Genomic DNA, 20008 nt, shown 5'->3' on the forward strand with positions numbered 1-20008 from the left:
TCAAGGGCTCAGAACTCTATAAAACATGTACTGTTGTCTTGATGCCAGGGGAATTTCAGCTCACACTGAACATTATCAGGCTGAGCTCTTTGAAGTACCACTCACGCTAGAAGATAATTATTCCATTTTATTTTTTTACTAGTTGCAGGGAGGAAGATTTCCATGGAAAGTATTTCCCTTGAGCGCATGCCATCCATTTATTGGCAGGCTAGCACTGGGTTTGAGAGAACAGACTTGTCTGTGGTAGCACGCGACTCCTGTGGTGGTAAACTGAAGAATTCCCCCTGGCAGCCTGCCTCTACCACAGTCTTGTGTAAAAACCCAGGTGTCCCCCCGGGATGATGGAATGTGTCCACTCCTCCTGTGGGCGAGAAGTGATGCTCATCACTGGGTTAGAGGAACTGATTAAATTGTAAAATCAAGAGAGGCTTAGATAGGGTAGACACATAGCCTTTTTCCCAGGATGGAAATGTCAAATACTGGAGGGCAGAGCTCTAAGGTGAGAGTAGCAATGCTTAAAGGAAATGTGCAGGGCATTTGTTTTACATGGTGAATGCATGGAACATGCAGCTAGGGATGGAGGTGGAGGTTTTGTCCATATCCCTTGACTTACAATTTTTTAGAAGCAACCTTAGACTTTGTACTTCAGACTTTAGAGTTACAGCGTGGAAACAGGCTCTTCATCTCCGAGTCCGTGCCAACCAACAATCACCCCGCACACTAGCACTATCCTACACACTAGGGACAATTTACAAATTTACCAAAGCCAATTAACCTATAAACTTGCACTTCTTTCGAATGTGGGAGGAGAGCGGAGTACCTGGAGAAAACCCACGCTGTCCGCAGTCAAAAGGAGAACGTACACACTCTGTACAGACAGCACCGGTAGTCAGGATCGAACCTGGGTCTCTGGCGCTGTAAGGCTACCTTCACCACTAAGATGTGCACCCAATGACTAAAGAGATGATTTATTCCTGAAACCTTTCTCTCTCACTCTTTGCACAGGAATTGATGTTTCCTCAAATAATGGAAATGGCGTCATGAACCATCTCAGCCCATCTCCTCAGACTGAAATTAGTTCTCTGGAACTGCCTCCCAAGAGGATAGTGGACCCTGTCCAAGTGAACAGCCTTGAGATCAAACCAAGCGTGGCTGCCTTCCATCTGGAGCTGAACTCAGCCGACCATAAGCACAACGGCACATCATCCAGGCAAGAGCTCAACGGACCAAGCTATGGACATCCCACGCAGCCCATCGTCCCACTACTCTCACCCATAAAGGAACCGCCACCCCTCGCTGTCAAGCCCAAGCTGTAAGTTCTCCAGTTTGTCCATTACTTTTCCACTCATCTGCTGTTGAGTTGCCCATCTTTGGAATGGGTAATTTGTTGGGATGCATTTGCATTACCTTTATCTATTTTGAGTTTAAACTGCACAAAGTATAGATGCATTTATTTTCCATATTTTCTGAAGCTCTGGACAATGCCATAGATATATCAGTGAGGGAGGATAGACACCTGTTGGGATTCTTGTGTTCCCATTTTGGTTGTAAAGGTCTCAGTGGTTTACTTAATCTTCAATGGTTCAATAGTACCTTTATTGACGCATTGCAAAGTGCAAACACGCAGTGAAATTATTTTCTTACAAACATTCCAGTAGAATATTGCTGTACCTAAGCTATTCTTCGATGAGCAAATTGTACAGAAATAGTCCACAGATCTTGCGTGCAAGAGGCGCCATGTTTTGGCGCCATTTTCAGAGTCCAATCCATGCTCTAGGTATTATGAGTGGTGCCCGTTCCAGGAGCAAGCCCCGGGCTACTACGGGGCATCGAGCTGTTGCCTTCCCTTGGACGTGCGGCTGATCTGTGAACCGACGTCCCTCTCCTCGCCCGTGCACCTTTGTTCCCTTGGAGGATGGTGCCTCCCGCAGCTGACATCGAGGGCACGGTTGGCCAGACCCCGCGGGGTTCCTTCTCCTCTCCTACTGGCTTTGCTCCTCGCTGGTTGCATCCGTGTCGTCACCAGCTCCATCCTCCTGCTCTTCAGGGGACGAGCAGGGACCAGCTCGGCGGCTACTCCCTGTAGGCCATGCACTCTGGGAGCTTCTGCCTCCGCGACCTTGGATCCATTATACTTCATCCTCACATTTCCCTTGATTATGTTGGTGGCCTTGCTGAGGCAGCTTGAAGTGTAGATTGAGTCAGTAGAAGGGACGTTGTTTGCGTGATGGTCTGGACTGCGGCCACAACTCTCTGCAAGTTTTTGTTGAGGCCTTGGATGGAGCTGTTCCCAAATCGGGCTGTGTTAAAATACTTTCTAAAGCGTTTCTGTAGAAGTTGGTGAGGGTCGTTAGGGACATGCCGAACTTCCGAAGCCTCCAAGGTAGAGGGGTGGATGTGCTTCTCCCTCAAATACATATTAATACAACAGGGACCGATACGTAAAGAAACTGCTGCTATTGATAGGGTATAAGCACCTGACAGTCTTGTAATCAGAGTCACGAGTCAAGAATCAAGTGCCAAGAGTCAAGAGTGTTTAATTGTCATATTTACTGACAACAGAACAATAAAATTCTTACTTGCAGCAGAATAACAGACCTCTAATCACAGTACTTCAATTTTAACAGAAACTTAACGTACCTAATTCCTCTTAAAGGGAAGGATATTGGCAAAATGCCTCAATGTTAGAAGAGTGATTTCCAGTCCTGGCATCAAATGCTCTGAATCTGCTGTGGGTTCAGGTCGAAACGCGTTTGTTTTTCCTCGGTGTGTAGAAAGGAACTACAGATGCTGGTTCAAACAGAAGATAGACACAAAGTGCTGGAGTAACTCAGCGGGCCAGGCACCATCTCTGGACAAAAATGATAGGTGACGTTTTGGGTTAGGACCGAAAAAGAGCCTAGACCTGAAATGTCACCCACCCTTTTTCTCCAGCGATGCTGCCTGACCCGCTGAGTTACTCCAGCAATTTGCGTCTATCTTCGGTATGTCTATCTGTCTTTTTTCGTTGCTTCTCTCCCAAGTGTAATGTAAATGAATGTCAGTGAGCAGACTGGTGTATTTGGATATTTTACTCATGTTCATAAAACCAGATTCAGGAACAGCTTCTTCCACACACTTATCAGACTGCTGAATGATCACCCAACCTACCTCATTGTGGCTGTTGCAATTTTTATAATCTGCACATTCTCTGTAGCTGTAACGTTATAATGCTATATTCTGCACCCTGGTGCCTTACCTGCCTTACTTATGAATGGCTCGTTTGTACTCATTTGCGGTACAAGGTTTTACTGGATAGCCCCTTGATATAGTTTTTTGCTTTTTCTCAGTACATGTGACAATAATAAACCAATACGAATATCGATACCAACACCAATTACAAACCGAGATTAATAAACCCATAAAACATATGATTAGAATAAGGCCATTCGTCCCATCGAGTCTGCTCCACCATTCGATCATGGCTGATTTATCTTTCTCTCTTAACCCCATTTTGCTGCCTACTCCCCGTAACCTTTGACACCCTTAATAATCAAGAACCCATTAATCTTCACTTTAAAAATACTCCTCAGCCATCTGTGGCAATGAATTCGGTAGATTCACCACCCTCTGTCGAAGGACATTTCTCCTCATCTCCATTCTAAAGGCACATACCTTTATTTTGAGGCTGTGCCTTCTGGTCCCAGACTCTCCCACTATTGGAAACATCCTCTCTACATCACTCTATCCAGGCATTCGATAGGTTTCAATGAGATCCCCCCCCCCCCCCCCCCCTTCCCCTCATCCTTCTGAACTCCTGAGGGTGCAGGCCCAGAGTCTACATACGCTCGAAGAGCAGCTTGAGCAAGTGCTCGGTGAAACAATACAAACTGCAAACTAGATGTGCAGTTTAGGATTGAATGGTCAATTAAAATGTCAGGATCAAGGTTAATATGTAGCTGCTTGTAAAATGTTAGTGATGGTTTTTTATTAGGAAAGGCTCCTTTCATTAGAGCCCAGCTCACCTAGGCAGCTATAAATATCTGGTTCACCTAGGGGCAGATGTATGGTGTGACTCAATTCTGTGTTCCTGTCAGGCTGGTTTACTGAGTGTGTGTGTGCGCGCGCATGTGTGTTGTGAGTGTGTGTGCGCGCGTGTGTGTTGTGAGTGTGTGTGCGCTCGTGTGTGTTGTGAGTGTGTGTGCGCATGTGTGTTATGTGTGTGTGTCCCTTCTGTTTTAGAATCATAGTCACACAACACAGAGAAGAGCACTTCAGCCCAACTTGTCCGTGCCGACCTTTAGTTCAGTGTTCATCATGGAAACAGGCCCTTCGACCCAACCAACGATTGCTCGTTCTATCCTACACAAGCTAGAGACAATTTACAGAGGCTAAGTAACCTACCAGCCTGCACCTCTTTGGGCTCAAACTGGAGCATCTGGAGAGAATCTATAGAGGTCATCTTTTAGAGGTGTATAAGATCATGAAGGGATTAGGTAGGGGCAGATAGAGTAAAAGCACAGTCTTTTACCCAGAGTTGGGGAATAAAGAACCAGAGAACATAGTAGGTATGTTGCAAAGCCTACCTGAAGCGTCGCTGAAAATCTGCCGCTGCGGGTGTGCGCGATTTTGGCGCCGTTTAGAGGGGGGCGGGTTTAAAACGCGATTTTCTCTAGGCTGTTCAAATCGAAGATGTTCAGCCTAGTTAATTATTAACGAAAAATCGCTGGAAGACCCCGTCGCAAAAGCTATTATTAGTTTTAAAGGCCTCGTATAATAGTTATAGTAGTTTAAAAATCAATCTCTAAACCCGCGACCGCCAGCAACCGCAGGGTCTCATAAAGCAAATAACAGAAGGTAAGTTGTATATTTTTACATTAAAAAGGGCTTCTAAAGATCCCTTTATACAAAGTTTAATATTGCGAGTAGCTCATTTTGGGCCCATTATATCCCGCAGTATTTTTCTGGGCATTTGGGGCACAAATCTACCGCAATGTGAACGTTCTAAACCAGCACGTTCCACAGGGACCCACTGGAAAGCTGATTTAAATGGGCATTTATTTACAGCAATTGAACACTAAATTCCTTCCATTTGGCCTATAAATTAATGTAAATGAGATTTAAAAATCATGTTTTATTGTGAATTATTTGTGAATATTATTTGGACATTTAGGCTATTTAAAAATGTTAATCATTTATTAAGAAATGGATAGATGTTTAGATCTAGTAATTGAAGTCTGAAATTAGCTACAATTAGGTAACTAACTAATTATATGCTTTAATTTCAGGTCATCCAAGTAAGATTATTTTATATTTGTTTCAGAATGCTTCAATCTATGATAACTGAAAATTTCATTCAGTTCTCTTAATTTTTAAGAAAGTTATGGGCTTTTGACTGTTCACGATCACAGCTTTTTTGTTATGTCCATAGAAAATCAATAGGGAACAAGATGCTCATTTCCGAGTATGAAAATGGCCATAACTTTTTAAATACTTGAGATATGAAAGTGAATTAGGTGTCAAATTAAACTTATTTTTATGCTTTATCTGATGGGATAAATTGCAGGCTTGATTTTTAAAATCTCAAAATGTTGTAACATTGCTAAACATAGGTTTAAGGTGAGTGCGGAAAGATTTAAGGTCCTTGGAGATGATGATTCCAAGGAACTTAAAGAGTTGTGAGTGTGGAATTCTCTGCCTCAGAGGGCGGTGGAGGCCAGTTCTCTGGATACTTTCAACACTCAACAGGTCAGGTGGCATCTGCGAAAAGAGAGGGGTGGCAGTGGAGGAAAATATGACAGTGATGTTTAAGAGGCTTTTGGATAGCTACAATCCTTCATGTTGGCAGCATTCCGGTGAAGGGGTATGACACATGGGATCATTGGGTCCACACTGGGCTGGCTCCCTGTCTGTGAGGGCATATGTAGTATCGTTACATGTGGGGGGAGGCTATTCAGTCATTTGTGTCCATTCCAGAGTGAAAAAAAATATACAAGGTGCTGGAGTAACTCAGCGGATCATCTCTGCATGGATACATGGCATCTCAGGTCGGGACCATTCTTTGGACTGGGGGGGAGATTGCTGGAAGAGAGGAGGGACAGGACAAAGCTTGGCAGACAATAGGTGGATACAGGCGAAGGGGAGGTTTGATCGGCTAAGGCCAGAGATGAAAATACAGAAGGGGTGAGACAAAAAGATGAAGAGTCACTAATTATGAAGCTGGAGGGAGTAAAGTAGGTGGAAGAGGTGGGGGATGGAAGGAATATGTGGGACATTGGGGAGAAAGGGGGAGGAAAATGGGGGGGGGGGAGAGATTGGAAGGGAAAGAAGGGTAGAGACCTCTACCGCTGCACCACTGTGTCGCTGAGGTACACGGGTCCCAGATGTGTACTTGAAGAGCTTAGAACTGGAAGATGTGATTAGGTGGAGGAGCATTTCTTCAACTGGCACAGGTACAATGGGCAAATGGTCTTTGTCGTTATTTTCCTTACAATTCCCAGCCTCCCTTCACCTCCTTCCCCCAGTCTTCACGGGCAGGCCAGCTGGACAATGCAGGTCATTGTATTTGGAAATATTTTGCTGATAAACTGCAGCAATCTGTGGGGGGGGGAAGGGGTCGGATCCAAAGGGTAACTTTGATTGATGATGTAGTGGTGGATGTTGGCAGATTAGCGCTCCCTTGCCAATGGATCAGTTTACAAATTAGCCAAACAAGGTTCAGCTTCAGTACGTGGACAAGAAAGAACTATGCAACATTTCTGCCAGCTTGGCCCACATATATTAAAATACAAATCTGAAAACTCAGGATTGTGTATAAAAATCTGGGCTTATCTATGCATTTTTTTAAATCTGTACGAAATAAGTTCATAAACTGGGTTTTGTGTGTGTTGCAAACGCATTGTGTACATGTGCTTAAATGCTGCGATCTGTGTGCAAGATACGATACGATAGAACTACATTCATCCCAGGAGGGAAATTGATCTGCCAACAGTCATAAACACAAAAACACAAAATACATGAAACATGAAATGAAAGTGACGAGTGGAAAGGATTTGGGATGTGCAATGATTGGGGAGGGGGGAAGGGAGTCACAGTCTCAGTCTACCCCACGGCAGAAGGGGGAGGAGTTGTACAGTTTGATAGCCACAGAGAAGAAGGATCTCCTGTGGCGTTCTGTCCTGTATCTTGGTGGAACCAGCCTGTTGCGGAAGGTGCTCCTCAGGTTGACAAGTGTGTCATGAGTGTGGTTTGATGAGCATCCTCCCCTCCAACACCACCTCCCATGAATCCCCCAAGATTGAGCCAGCCTTCCTGATGAGTTTGTTAATTCTATTGCCGTCCACGGCCTTCGCCCTGCTGCTCCGGCACACCACAGCGAAGATGGCACTGGCTACCACTGATTGGTAGAACATCTGCAGCATCTCACTGCAGACGTTGAAGGAGCAGAGCCTTCTCAAAAAGTACAGCTGGCTCTGACCCTTCTTGTACAGGGCCTCGGCATTCCTGGACCAGTCCAGTTTACTGTCCAAGGTAAACTCCAAGGCATTTGCACTTCCTGGTAAACTGCACATCCACACCATTGATGGAGACAGGGGACAGGGGTTTTCCTCTCTTCCTAACGTCCATCATCAGCTCCTTAGTCTTGTCAGTGTTGAGCTGCAGGTGATTCAGTCCACACCACTCAACAAAGTTGTTGACCTTATCTCTGTATTCAGCTTCCCTCCCCTCTCTGATGCAGCCCACAATTGCACCGTCATCTGAAAACTTCTGCAGGTGACAGGAGTCATATTTGAAGTCCGAGGTGTAGATGGTGAACACGAAAGGAGAGAGGACCATCTCCTAGGGGGCCCCTGTGTTGCTCACTACCATGTCCTAGACACAGTTGTGTCGTCCAGTCAGTAGTTGGTGATGCAGGGCACCAATTGTGCACCACCTGAAGCTTCATCAGTTTGCTCCCAAGTCGACGGTGTTAAAAGCACTGGAGAAGTCAAAAACATGACTCTCGCAACACTTCCCAGGTGAGCATTGGAACGATGGATGATGGCGTCCTCAACCCCCATCTTTGTTTAGTAAGCTAACTGCAGGGGGTCCAGGTAGTGTTTAACCATGAGTCGCAGGTGAGTGAGCATCAGACTCCACAGGGACTTCATGATTTGTCAATTCAGCACCACCGATCTGTAGTCATTGGACGAGCTGGGGCCTGTCACTTCACACAATTTGCTTCACCAAACTAAGTTTACCCTGTCCCCCTCTGTCTCAACACAGGTTTTTTTCTCTCTCTCTCTGCCCCCCCATTCCCTCCTCTCTCCCCCTCCCTCTCTCCCTCCCTCTCTCTCTCCACTCTCTCTCTCACCCTCTCGTTCGCACTCCCTCATTCTCTCTCCCCCTCTCTCTCTCTAACATTACTCTTTCCCCTCTCTCTTTATCCCTCCCTCCCTCTCTCCCTCTCTCCCTCTCTCCCTCTCTCCCCCTCCCTCTCTCTCTCTCTACCTCTCCTTCTCCCTCCCTCTCCATCCCTCTCTCCTTCTCCCTCCCTCTCTATCCCTCTCTCCTCTCTCTCCCTCTCTCCCTCTCTATCCCTCTCTATCCCTCTCCCTCTCACTCTCTCCGTGTCTCTCCCTCTCACTCCCTCCCACTCTATCTCCCTCTCTCTCCCTCTCTCTCCCCCTCTCCCTCTCTCTCCCTCCCTCTCCCCCTCCCCCTCCCCCTCCCTCTCTCCCCTCTCTCCCCTCTCTCCCCTCTCTCTCCCTCTCTCCCTCTCTCCCTCTCTCCCTCTCTCCCTCTCTCCCTCTCTCCCTCTCTCTCTCTCTCCCTCTCTCCCTCTCTCTCCCTCTCCCTCTCTCCGTCTCCCTCTCTCTCTCTCCCTCTCTCCCCTCTCTCCCTCACTCTCCCCCTCTCCCTCCCTCCCTCCTATCCCTCTTCTATCCCTGTCGTTCCCTCTCTCCCTCCCTCTCTCTCTCCCTCCCTCTCACCCTCTCTCTCCCTTTGTTTACCCTGCCCCTTCTGAAGCTCTCAAGTGCTGTCAGCATAATTCATGGGGTGGACACAGGCGCACGTCTACAGAGGGACAGAACACACTAATGCACAGGCACTCACACGCTGTGACCCCAGGCGTTTTTTCAATTGCATGTTCTGCTTGTAGCTGGAACCTGCCAACACTGAAGACTTGTGTTGCTTGGCTGTCAGCCGCATCGACATTTCTGAACAAGAAAATTCCCGACATTTAGTTACTTTTCAACACAATAGGCTGGAACCAACAGGCAGTTTGCTCTATTTATACAAAAACACAAAATGCTGGAGTAATCGTAGATCAGACAGGATCTGTGGACAACATCAGCTTCCCCACCACCAACTATAATCAGTCTGAAGAAGGGCCGAAACATCACCTATCCGTGTCCATAGATGCTGCCTGACCCGCTGAGTTACTTCAGTAATTTGAGTTTTGCTCTGTATCTACAATTCCTTGTAGCTCTATTGACAGGGTGTTAGGATTTAATGACTGAACACTGAAGGACGTCATTCAGCCCATCAAGTCTATGCTGGCTCCTAGCAGAGCTATGCCATCATTCTCTTTATTTTATTTCCCTAGTGGCACAAGGACATGGGTAGAGTTGCTGCCTTATAGCTTCAGAGACCCAGGTTCAATCCTTACTACGGGTGCTGTCTGTATGGAGTTTGTACGTTCTCTCCTTGATCACTTGTGTTTTCCCCGGGTGCTCTGGTTTTCTCCCACACTCCAAAGACTGGCAGGTTTGTAGGTTAATTGGCTTCAGTAAAAATTGTCATTTGTCGTTAGAGTGTAGGATAGTGCAAGTGTAACGGGGATCGCTGGTTGGCAGGGACCCAGTGGGCCAAAGTGCCTGTTTCCACGCTGCATCGCTAAACTGAACTAAATTAAATTTAACTGTACTAAACTAAACCCTGCAAATTATTCTCCCTCACATTCCCATCAACTCCCCTTTGATTATTTTGCCAACATAACTACAATTTACAGTGGCCAATTAACCTACCAACCCATAATAATCAAACAGAAAAGCTCTTCAGATACTGGAAGTCTAAATAAAATGAGGATGGCACAGTGTCCCAGCGAGTAGAGTCACAGCCTCACACCTCCAACTATGCAAGTTCAAGTCTCTCTCCTTCCCTCTCTCTCTCTCTCTCTCTGCCCCTCATCCACACTAGTCGTCCTGCTGGTTTCATTGTTCCCATCCATATATCCCTTCGTTATCACCTCTTCCACAGCCAACAATGGACCGTTGTGGGCTCCACCATTCCTTGGTCATTTGGGCCGGCTCTGATTTGTTCCGAACTATTTCATGGCTTTAGTTTCCCTCTCCCCTGACCCTCAGTGTGAAGAAGGGTCACGACATGAAACGTTACCTATTTCTTTTCTTCAGAGATGCGCCTGTCCTGCGGAGTTAGTTTAGTTTATTGTCACGTGTACCGAGGTACAGTGAAAAGCTCTTGTTGCAAGCTATCCAGTCAGCAGAAAGACAATACATGAATATTATCCACCCATTAATAATGTATAGATACATGATAAGGGGATAACGTTTAGTGCAAGTTAAAGCCATCAAAGTCCGATCAAGGATAGTCCGAGGGTCATCAAAGATGTAGATAGTAGTTCAGCACTCCTCTATAGTTGTTGGTAGGATGAATTAGTTGCCTGATAACAGCTGGGAAGAAACTGAAAACTGTCCCTGAATCTGGAGGTGTGCGTTTTCACACTCTATACCTTTTGCCTGATGGGAGAGGGGAAAAGAGGGAGTGGCCAGGGTGCGACTCATCCTTGATTGGTGGCCCTGCTGAGGCAGCATAAGAAAGAAAGTGAGTCAATAGGAGTTTGTTTACTCCAGCATTTTGTGTCTACTTTCAGTGTAAACCAGCATGTGCAGTTTCTTCCGACTCAAATTCAATCCTGACCTTGGATGTTAATGACAAAGAGTCTCAGCCTGCTCATTGGTGTAGATTTGTTTTATTATTGTCAATTGTGAAAGGTTTTCTTTGGCATGCTTCCAATCAATTCATAGAAACATAGAAAGTAGTTGCAGGAGTAGACCATTCAGCCCTTCCAGCCAGCACTGCTATTCAATATGATCATCCACAATCAGTACCCGTTCCTGCCTTCTCCCCATATCCCTTGATTCCACTGGCCCTAAGAGCTCCATCTCTTTTGAATGCATCCAGTGAATCGGCCTCCACTGCCTTCTGAGGCAGATAACTCCACAGATTCACAACTCTCTGGGTGAAAACGTTTTTCCTCATTTCAGTTCTAAATGGCCTACCCCTTATGCTTAAACTGTGGCCCCTGGTTCTGGACTGCCCCAACATCGGGAATATGTTTCCTGCATCTAGCTTGTCCAATCCCTTAATAATTTGTGTATGTTTCTATAAGATCTCCTCTCATCCTTCTAAATTTCAGTGAATACAAGCCCAGTCGTTCCATTCTTTCATCATATGACAGTCCCGCCATCCCGGGAATTAACCTGGTGAACCTACGCTGCACTCCCGCAATAGTAATAATGTTATTCCTCAAATTAGGAGACCAAAACTGCACACAATACTCCAGGTGTGGTCTCATCGGGGCCCTGTACAACTCCAGAAGGACTTCGTAGCTCCTGTAGTCAAATTCTCTCATTATGAAGGCCAACATGCCATTAGCTTTCTTCACTGCCAACTGTACCTGCATGCTTACTTTCAGTGACTGATGTACAAGGACACCCAGGTCTCGTTGCACCTCCCCTTTTCCTAATCTGACACCATTCAGATAATAATCTGCCTTCTTGTTCTTGGCACCAAAGTGGATAACCTCACATTTATCCACATTATACTGCATCTGCCATGCATCTGCCCACTCACCCAACTTATCCAAGTCACCCTGCATCCTCTTCACAGTTCACACAGCCAGCCAGCTTTGTGTCATCTGCAAATTTGCCATACAAATTCAAATTATACCACACATAAATACAATCAATCAAACTCATGATAGGTAGAACAAAGTAGAAGATACAGAGTGCAGAATATAGTTCTCAGCATTGTAGCACATCAGTTCCATAGACAAAGTCCAATGTCCGCAATGGGGTAGAGGTGAATCGGATAGTACCGTCACTTATAGAAGGACCATTCAGAAGCCTGATAGCAGAGGGGAAGAAGGTTTTCTTGAGTCTCGTGATGCATGCTTTCAAGTTTCTGTATCTTTTGCCTGATAAGAGTGAGGAGAAGATGGAATGACCAGGGTGGGACAAGCTTTTGGTTATGTTGACTGCTTTTCCGAGGTAGGGCAAAGTGTAGATGGAGTCATTGATGGGGAGTCTGTTCGGTGATGGACTGGGCTGCAGCCACAACTCTATGCGATATCTTGCAATCTTGGGTAGAGCTGTTCCCAAACAAAACCGTGATGCAACCCGACAGTACGCTTTCTACGGTGCATCTGTGGGGGTTTGTAAGAGTCATTGGACACATGCTGAATTTCCACAGTCTCCTGTGGGAGTATTTATTACACCAAAAGATCCTTTGATGCTGAGCACTCCCTATGTTTCCAAAAAAACGATGCACTTGTACAGTGCCTTAGGACATCCAAATCTCTACACAACCAATTAATTACATTTAGAGTGTGGTATGATGTGTGGAAACATGACAATCTACCTGCACACTGACACACCTCACTACAAGCACCGTAATGATCAATCAGAAAAACTCTTTGGATGCTGGAAGTGGCCCTGCTAGTAGAGGCCCAGCCTCACACCTCCAAACTCAACTTCAATCCTGTCCCCGCACTATTGTCTGTGTCTCTGAAAACCGTGCCGACCATCACTCACCCTCACACTAGCTCTATGTCCTGCACACTAGGGGCAAATTATAGAAGCCAATTAACCTGCAAAACCTTCACATATTTGGGAGGAAACCAGAGCCCAGAGAAAACCACGCGGTGAACGTACCAACTCCACACAGACAGCACCCGTAGTTAGGATTGAAACGGGGTCTCTAGCACTGCCAGCAGCTCTACCACTGTGCCACCCTTCTTCAGTCATAGAGTTATACAGTGTGAAAACAGGTCCTTCGGCCCAACTTGCCTATGCCGACTAACATGCCCCATTTACACTAGTCCCACCTGCCTGCATTTGGCTCGTATCCCGCTAAACCAACCCTATCCAAGTACCTATCTAAACCTACTGACTCCCATAGCTATCTTGACTACACTTCTTCCCACCCTGTTTCCTGTAAAGACTCTACGCCACATCTGCGCCCAGGATGAGGTTTTCCATACCAGGGCTTCGGAGATGTCCTCATTCTTTAGGAAACGGGGGTTCCCCTCTTCCATTATAGATGAGGCTATCGCTAGGGTCTCCTCAATATCCCGCAGCTCCGCTCTTGCTACCTCTCCCCCCATTCGTAACAAGGACAGAGTCTCCCTTGTCCTCACCTTCCACCCCAACAGCTGTCGCATACAGCATATAATCCTACAACATTTTCGTCACCTCCAACGATATCCCACTATTGGCCACATCTTCCCATCTCCTCCCCTTTCTGCTTTCCACAGAGAGCATTCCCTTCGAAACTCCCTGGTCAACTCGTCCCTTCCCACCCAAATCACCCCCTTCCCAGGTACTTCCCGCTGCAACCGCAGCAGATGTAACACCTGTCCCTTTATGACCCCCCTCGGCTCCATCCAAGGACCCATAGTCTTTCCAGATGAGGCAGAGGTTCACTTGCACCTCCTCCAACCTCATCTACTGCATCCACTGTTCCAGGTGTCAACTTCCACACATCGGCGAGACCAAGCGCAGGCTCGGCGATCGTTTCGCTGAACACCTCCGCTCAGCCCGTCTTAACCTACCTGATCTTCCGGTGGCTCAGCACTTCAACTCCCCCTCCCATTCCCAATCTGACCTTTCTCTCCTGGGCCTCCTCCATTGTCAGAGTGAGGCCCAGCGCAAATTGGAGGAACAGCACCTCATATTTTGTTTAGGTAGCTTACACCCCAGCGGTATGAATATTGACTTCTCTAACTTCAAATAGCCCTTGCTTTCCCTCTCTATCCTCTCCCTCTTCCCACTTCTCCCACCAGTCTTACTGTCTCCAACTACATTCTATCTCTGTCCCACCCACACCCCTGACATCAGTCTGAAGAATGGTCTCGACCCAAAACGTCACCCATTCCTTCTCTCCAGAGATGCTGCCTGACCCGCTGAATTACTCCAGTAATTTGTGTCTACCTATCTAAATGTTTCTTAAATGTTGTGCTAGTCCCTGCCTCAACTACCTCCTCCGGCAGCTTGTTCCATGCACCTACCACCCTTTGTGTAAAAAAGTTATTCCTCAGGTTCCCATTAAATCTTCCCCCCCCTCACCTTAAACCACAGGTTCTCGATTCCCCCACTTTTGTAAATGACTGTGCATCTACCCGATCAATTCCTCATATGAAGTTTAGACTGGTGACATTTCAGATTGGGAGAAGGGTACCGACCAGAAATGCCACCTACCCATGTTCCCCAGAGATGTTGCCTGACCTGCTGAGTTACTCCAGCACTGTGTCTTTTCCTGCTTTCTCATCTGGGCGATGAGAGGCCTTCTGGAAAAGGAGACCTGCCTCTTCGTGGGAGGTGGTTCCTGCCCACAGCGGTCTGGAACATCTACTGCAGCGGCGGCCCTTATAATGGAGCGAGTCTCTTTCAAAGCAATCCAGTTTGTTTCCATCCCATTTTATGTCTCTTCTTTACGAGCCTTGTAAAATCCCATGTCTCTGCGGCAATCTCCTCAGCGTAGACACAAACAGCTGGAGTAACTCAGCGGGTCAGGTTGCACCTCTGGAGAAAAGGAATAGGCAACGTTTCTGGTTGAAACCCTTCTTCAGCCTGAGAGTCCGGGTAGAGGGAACCTAATAATAATAATAATACATTTTATTTTCGGGCGCCTTTCAAAGTCTCAAGGACACCTTACAAAAGTTAACAGAAGAGAAAAAAAACATCTAGTCGGAGAAAAATAAATAATAAGGACCTCATCAATACACAAATTAAAGATAGAAATCGCTCCAAAGACACAAAATCAAAAAATCAAAAAACACAATGTGAAGAGAGAGCAGCGGCAGCTAAAGCGCGCCAGCGCCCACTCTACCTTCCGACAGCCATCTTGAACACAGACTAACATGTTAACTTACACACAGAAAAATCATCCCCCCACAGTGGTTACCACTGTGGGGGAAGGCACAAAGTCCAGTCCCCATCCCCAGTTCACCCAAAAGTCAGGCCTATTGAGGCCACCGCTGTTGCCTCAACGGAGGCCCGATGTTCCTGGCCGTTCTGGGCAGGTGGAGTTGCCCCGGCGTCGGGAGAGTCCTCACAGTGGCTGGGCCACCTGGAACGGCCGCTTCCTAGCAGGGGATTGTCGGCTTCCGAAGCCGACAGGGCCGCGCAGGGTTGGAGCACCCAGGCTCCCGATGTTAAGGTCGGCGCCGCCCGCTCCGCTCCGCAGACCCGCAGCCCGGAGGTGTTGCCCTCGGCGGTCCAGCTCACCGGAGCTCCAGCGCGTCGATCCAGTGCGGCGACCCAGGCAAGGCATCGCCCGCTCCGCTCCGCGATGGCGCTCCAGCGCTGTGCCGCCACCGAAGCCGAGGTGCTGGGCGGTCCCCACCAGGAAACGGCGCTCCAAGCCCGCTGGTAGGCCACGAGGACGGGTCGACGGGCAGCCCAGAGAAAAAGCTGCCTCAGCGACCAGGTAGGGACCTAGAAGTAAGGTTACCTCCTACCCCCACAATAAGAAGTCCATTTCTCCGAAAAAACGACGAACAAAACTAACTAAAAACTGGGAAAAAAAATGAATTAAACGGACGGCTGCTGCTTAGCAGCCGTTCCCCAAGATGGCTACTCCTCCGAGTTCTAGCGGTATGTTAAGGTTTTCTTCACCCCTCCTAATCCTCCAAAGAAGCTGCCTGACCCGCTGAGTTACTCCTGGATTTTGTGTCTATCTTTGGTGTAAACCAGCACCTGCAATTCCTTCTTAAACAATCTCCTCAGGATTCCTGCTCCCAGACCCACAGAACGATGCAGCTGAACCCATAGTGACGTTGTTCGTGTACACTGACCTACACTGACCGTCAGGCTCTCGGAATCCTTCGTTATACCTTTCAAACCCCTCCATGAATCTTCACCCCTCCCTTCCATATCACTGCATCCTCGTGGTCCAGGATCTGCTCCAGATCTGGCCACTTACTCATATTCTCTGATCCACAATTACTCTCAGACATGAAACCTTCTGCACTTTAGGGGCAGCACAATGGCGCAGTGGTAGAGTTGTCACCTTACAGCGCCAGAGACACGGGTTTGTCTGTATGGAGGTTGTATGTTCTACCCATGACCTGCGTGGGTTTCCTACGGGTTTCCTTCCACACTCCAAAGAAGTGCAGGTTTGTAGGTTAATTGGCTTCTGTAATTGCCCCTAGTGTGTAGGATAGAACTAGTGTACGGGGTGATCGATGGTCAGCGCGGACTTTATGGGGCATAGGGCCTGTTTCCACATTGTATCTCTAAAGTAAACTAAAATAAAATAAACTATGACTCTAAATGGAATTAGTGTAGGGGTGGGAGATTGCAACCTTCACGTGGTCCGCCCTGTTTCGACAAATGCAATCAACTAAGTGTGTGAATTAGTGTAGATAGGTGCACCATGTGGCATGGAGATGAACTTACAACATAGGTCATAGAATAGTTCAGCACAGGAGCAGGTCCCTTTGGCCCACAATGTCCGTACCAAACATGATGTCAAGACCAACTCCTGTCTTATTTATAACTCTTATGGGCTGAAGGGCCTGTTTTTGTGTTGTACGGCCCGAGCCCTTTATGGATATGAAAGATTTAGAGGGATATGGGCCAAATGTGAGCAGGTGGGACTAGTTGAGTTTATCATTGTCACATGTACAGGTATGACTATGACCAGCCTGTCTGACTTTGAGGCACATCGCACCCGCCTCCTTGCAGGGAGGGGGGGGGGCGGTGTTGAATGTACAAGTCAAATGTTGTCCTTCACAAATGTGTTTCCCTAATGGACTAAACGTGTCAGCAGTGTGGAGCCTGGTGATTGACTGAGCTGCACACAGGGGTGTTGATGCAGTGGGACCATTTATGTGGTATTTCAAGGCAATGTTACTCAAATGGCTGGGCCCAGTCATCCTGATTTATAGGCTGCACACAAGGCTGATGCTGCATCCAAGAATAGTTTTGCGTGTAAATCTTCTGAGCTGCCACATTCCAGCTGCACTGTTTGCCACAGTCGGTTGCTAAAACAAGTCCCACATGCTGTGTGTTTCTCTGCAGGGCTTTGAGAGCTGGGACAAAAGTGAACTTTCCAAGCTTATTTCTTCCACATTTTTCAGTTTTCATAACTTTTGAAGTTTAGTTTATTGTCACGTGTGCCGAGGTACAGTGAAAAGCATTTGTTGCAGGCTATCCAGTCAGTGGTAAGACAATACGTGATCACTATTGAGCCGTCCACAGTGTACAGATACATGATAAAGGAAATAATGTTTAGTGCAAGATAAAGTCCAGTAAAATCCAAGGAAAGATAGTCTGAGGGTCACCAGTGAGGTATGTAGTAGCTCAGGACCGCTCTCCAGTTGTTAGTAAGATGGTTCCGTTGACTCATAATAGACGGGAAGAAGCTGTCCCTGAATGTGAAGGTGTGCGTTATCACACTTCTGTAGCTCTTGCCCGATGGGAGGGGAGAAGAGGGAGCGACCAGGATGAGATGTCCTTGATTATGTTGGTGGTCTTGCCGAGGCAGCGTGACGTGTAGATTGAGTCAATGGGGATGTTGGTTAGCGTGATGGTCTGGGCTGCGTCCACAATTCTCTGCAATTTCTTACATTCTTTGATGGAGCTATGCCAAAACCATGCTCCCAATAAAATGCTTCCAATGGCGTGGCCAGTCTAGTTTTGGTTTAGTTTAGAAATACAACCTGGCAGTATGCTTTCCACGGTGTATCTGCAGAGGCTTGCAAGAGTTACTGGAGACATGTTGAATGGAGATTCTGAGTCCATTTGAATTAATATGCAGTTTAGTTTGGAGATACAGCATGGAAACAGGCCATTCGGCCCACCGTGTCTGCATAGACCAGTGAGGTCCATTTGTTATCATCTGTTTGCACTTGTTCTAAGTTATTCCACTTTCGCATCCACTCCCTACACACGAGGGACTATTTACAGAGGCCAATTAACCAACAAACCCGCACGTCTTAAGAATGTGGGAGGAAACCGGAGCACCCGGAGGAACTGACACGGTCACAGGTTGAACGTGTAAACCCCCACATAGACAGCACCCAAGATCAGGATCGAACCAGGGTCACTGGCACTGTAAGGCAGCATCCCTACCAGCTGTGCCACTGTGCTGCCCCTTCTCCATGACAAGGCAGGTATCCTTTAAACGGGTTTACCTATACATTACACTTCATATGCCCCAATTTGGATCACATCGAATTAGGCCATTTAGTTTTAGTTTTACTTTCAGAAATCCAGCGCGGAAACAGGACCTTCAGCCCACCTGGTCTGCGCCGATCAACGATCACCCATACACCAGTACTATCCTATATACTAGTAACAATTTACAGAAGCCAATTAACCTTCAAATCCCTCACGTCTTAGGAATGTTAGAGGAAACCAGACCACCAGAGTAAACCCACGCAGTCACAGGAAGAACGTGCAAACTCCGTGCAAACACCACCCATAGTCAGGATGGAACCCGGGCCTTTGAAGCTGTAAGGCAGCAACTCTACCGCTGCACTGCTCTGGCACTTAATCCCGGCTGATCTGGATACTTGCCCTCAACTGCAGTGTTTCACGAGAATTAACCATTTATGAAAACTCTGGATAACATTTTCTTCCGACTTCTTCATATCCATTTGGAGGATAGGAAGGGGTGGGAGGGATGCAGTTGTGTAATGATTTCACACTAAATATTAAAAAATACATCTAAGCCATTCAAATCCATGCTCTCAACGTGCATTGTAGGCCTTAAGGGCCTGTTCCTGTGCTATAGATAGACTCAAAGTGCTGGAGTAACTCAGTAGGTCAGGCAGCATCTCTGGAGAAGATGGATGGGTGACGTTTCAGGGATCAGGTCGGGATCCTTCTTCAGCCCTGTACTATGCTATATTCTATGTAAAATAATTAGATGGAATTAAGGAACAGCTTAACAGCTAGTGGCGCAGCTGTAATGCCATTCTAGATTCTTCCTCTTTACTAAGTGATGGTTTACCTGGGGTGGTTCAAGAGCAAGTAAATTCTATTCACGGTGTGAATATACCTTGTCCCAACTCTTGCCAAGGTACACAAATCCCACCTACCTCGAGTGTAGTTAATTATCCAGAATTATAAGGAAGGACAGGGTTCAGTGGCATGGCATGGTTCCAAGACACAGTAAGACCTTCCTTTCTCATGCCAACAATGAACAGCATAGAACAACCAGTACAGCAACCTTTTCACTCAGATGGTCATAGAGTAATTCAGTCATACAGTGTGGAAACAGGCCCTTCAGCTAACACCGACCAACATGTCCCATCAGCAGTAGCCCCACCTGTCAGGTTCCTATTAAATCTCTCCCCCCTCACCTTAAGCGGTGTTGTATCCTGGTCCTGCTATTGAGTATGCACCTTCACTAACCACATTTTCAGACACTGGGGAGACCTTTGAACTATTTTAAATCGGACTTTATTGGGTTTGAGTTATATATCATTTACTAAATGTTGTACCCTTTGTCCATTAACTGTGGACTGTGGACAGCTTGATTGTATTCATGAAAATTATTTTGAGTGGACATTATGCAATCAAATAGCTTTTGCCTGTACCTTATACACGATAATAATAAACTAAACTAAACTAAACTAAGGTTAGAGATACAGCATGGACACAGGACCTTCGGGCCACCGACTCCACGCCGACTATCGATCATCTATTCACACTAGTTCTATGTTATGCCACTCCTCATCCACTCCCTACACACTAGGAGCAATTTTACAGAGGGCCGGTTAACCTACAAACCC

General features: G+C 46.9%; 1 protein-coding gene across 5 annotated transcripts in view; it reads left to right on the forward strand.

Annotated features, from left to right (window-relative positions):
• palld (palladin, cytoskeletal associated protein) overlaps positions 1–20008 on the forward strand; it is a 252184-nt gene that overhangs the window by 131200 nt on the left and 100976 nt on the right. For all 5 annotated transcript variants that reach the window (XM_033018280.1, XM_033018281.1, XM_033018284.1 and 2 more), the window contains one exon: positions 1006–1312. In XM_033018280.1, the coding sequence (XP_032874171.1) occupies positions 1006–1312 (307 nt within the window). The remainder of the gene's footprint in view (positions 1–1005; positions 1313–20008) is intronic.

This window comes from Amblyraja radiata, chromosome 3 (genome assembly GCF_010909765.2).
Source record: "Amblyraja radiata isolate CabotCenter1 chromosome 3, sAmbRad1.1.pri, whole genome shotgun sequence".
NCBI lineage: Eukaryota > Metazoa > Chordata > Chondrichthyes > Rajiformes > Rajidae > Amblyraja > Amblyraja radiata.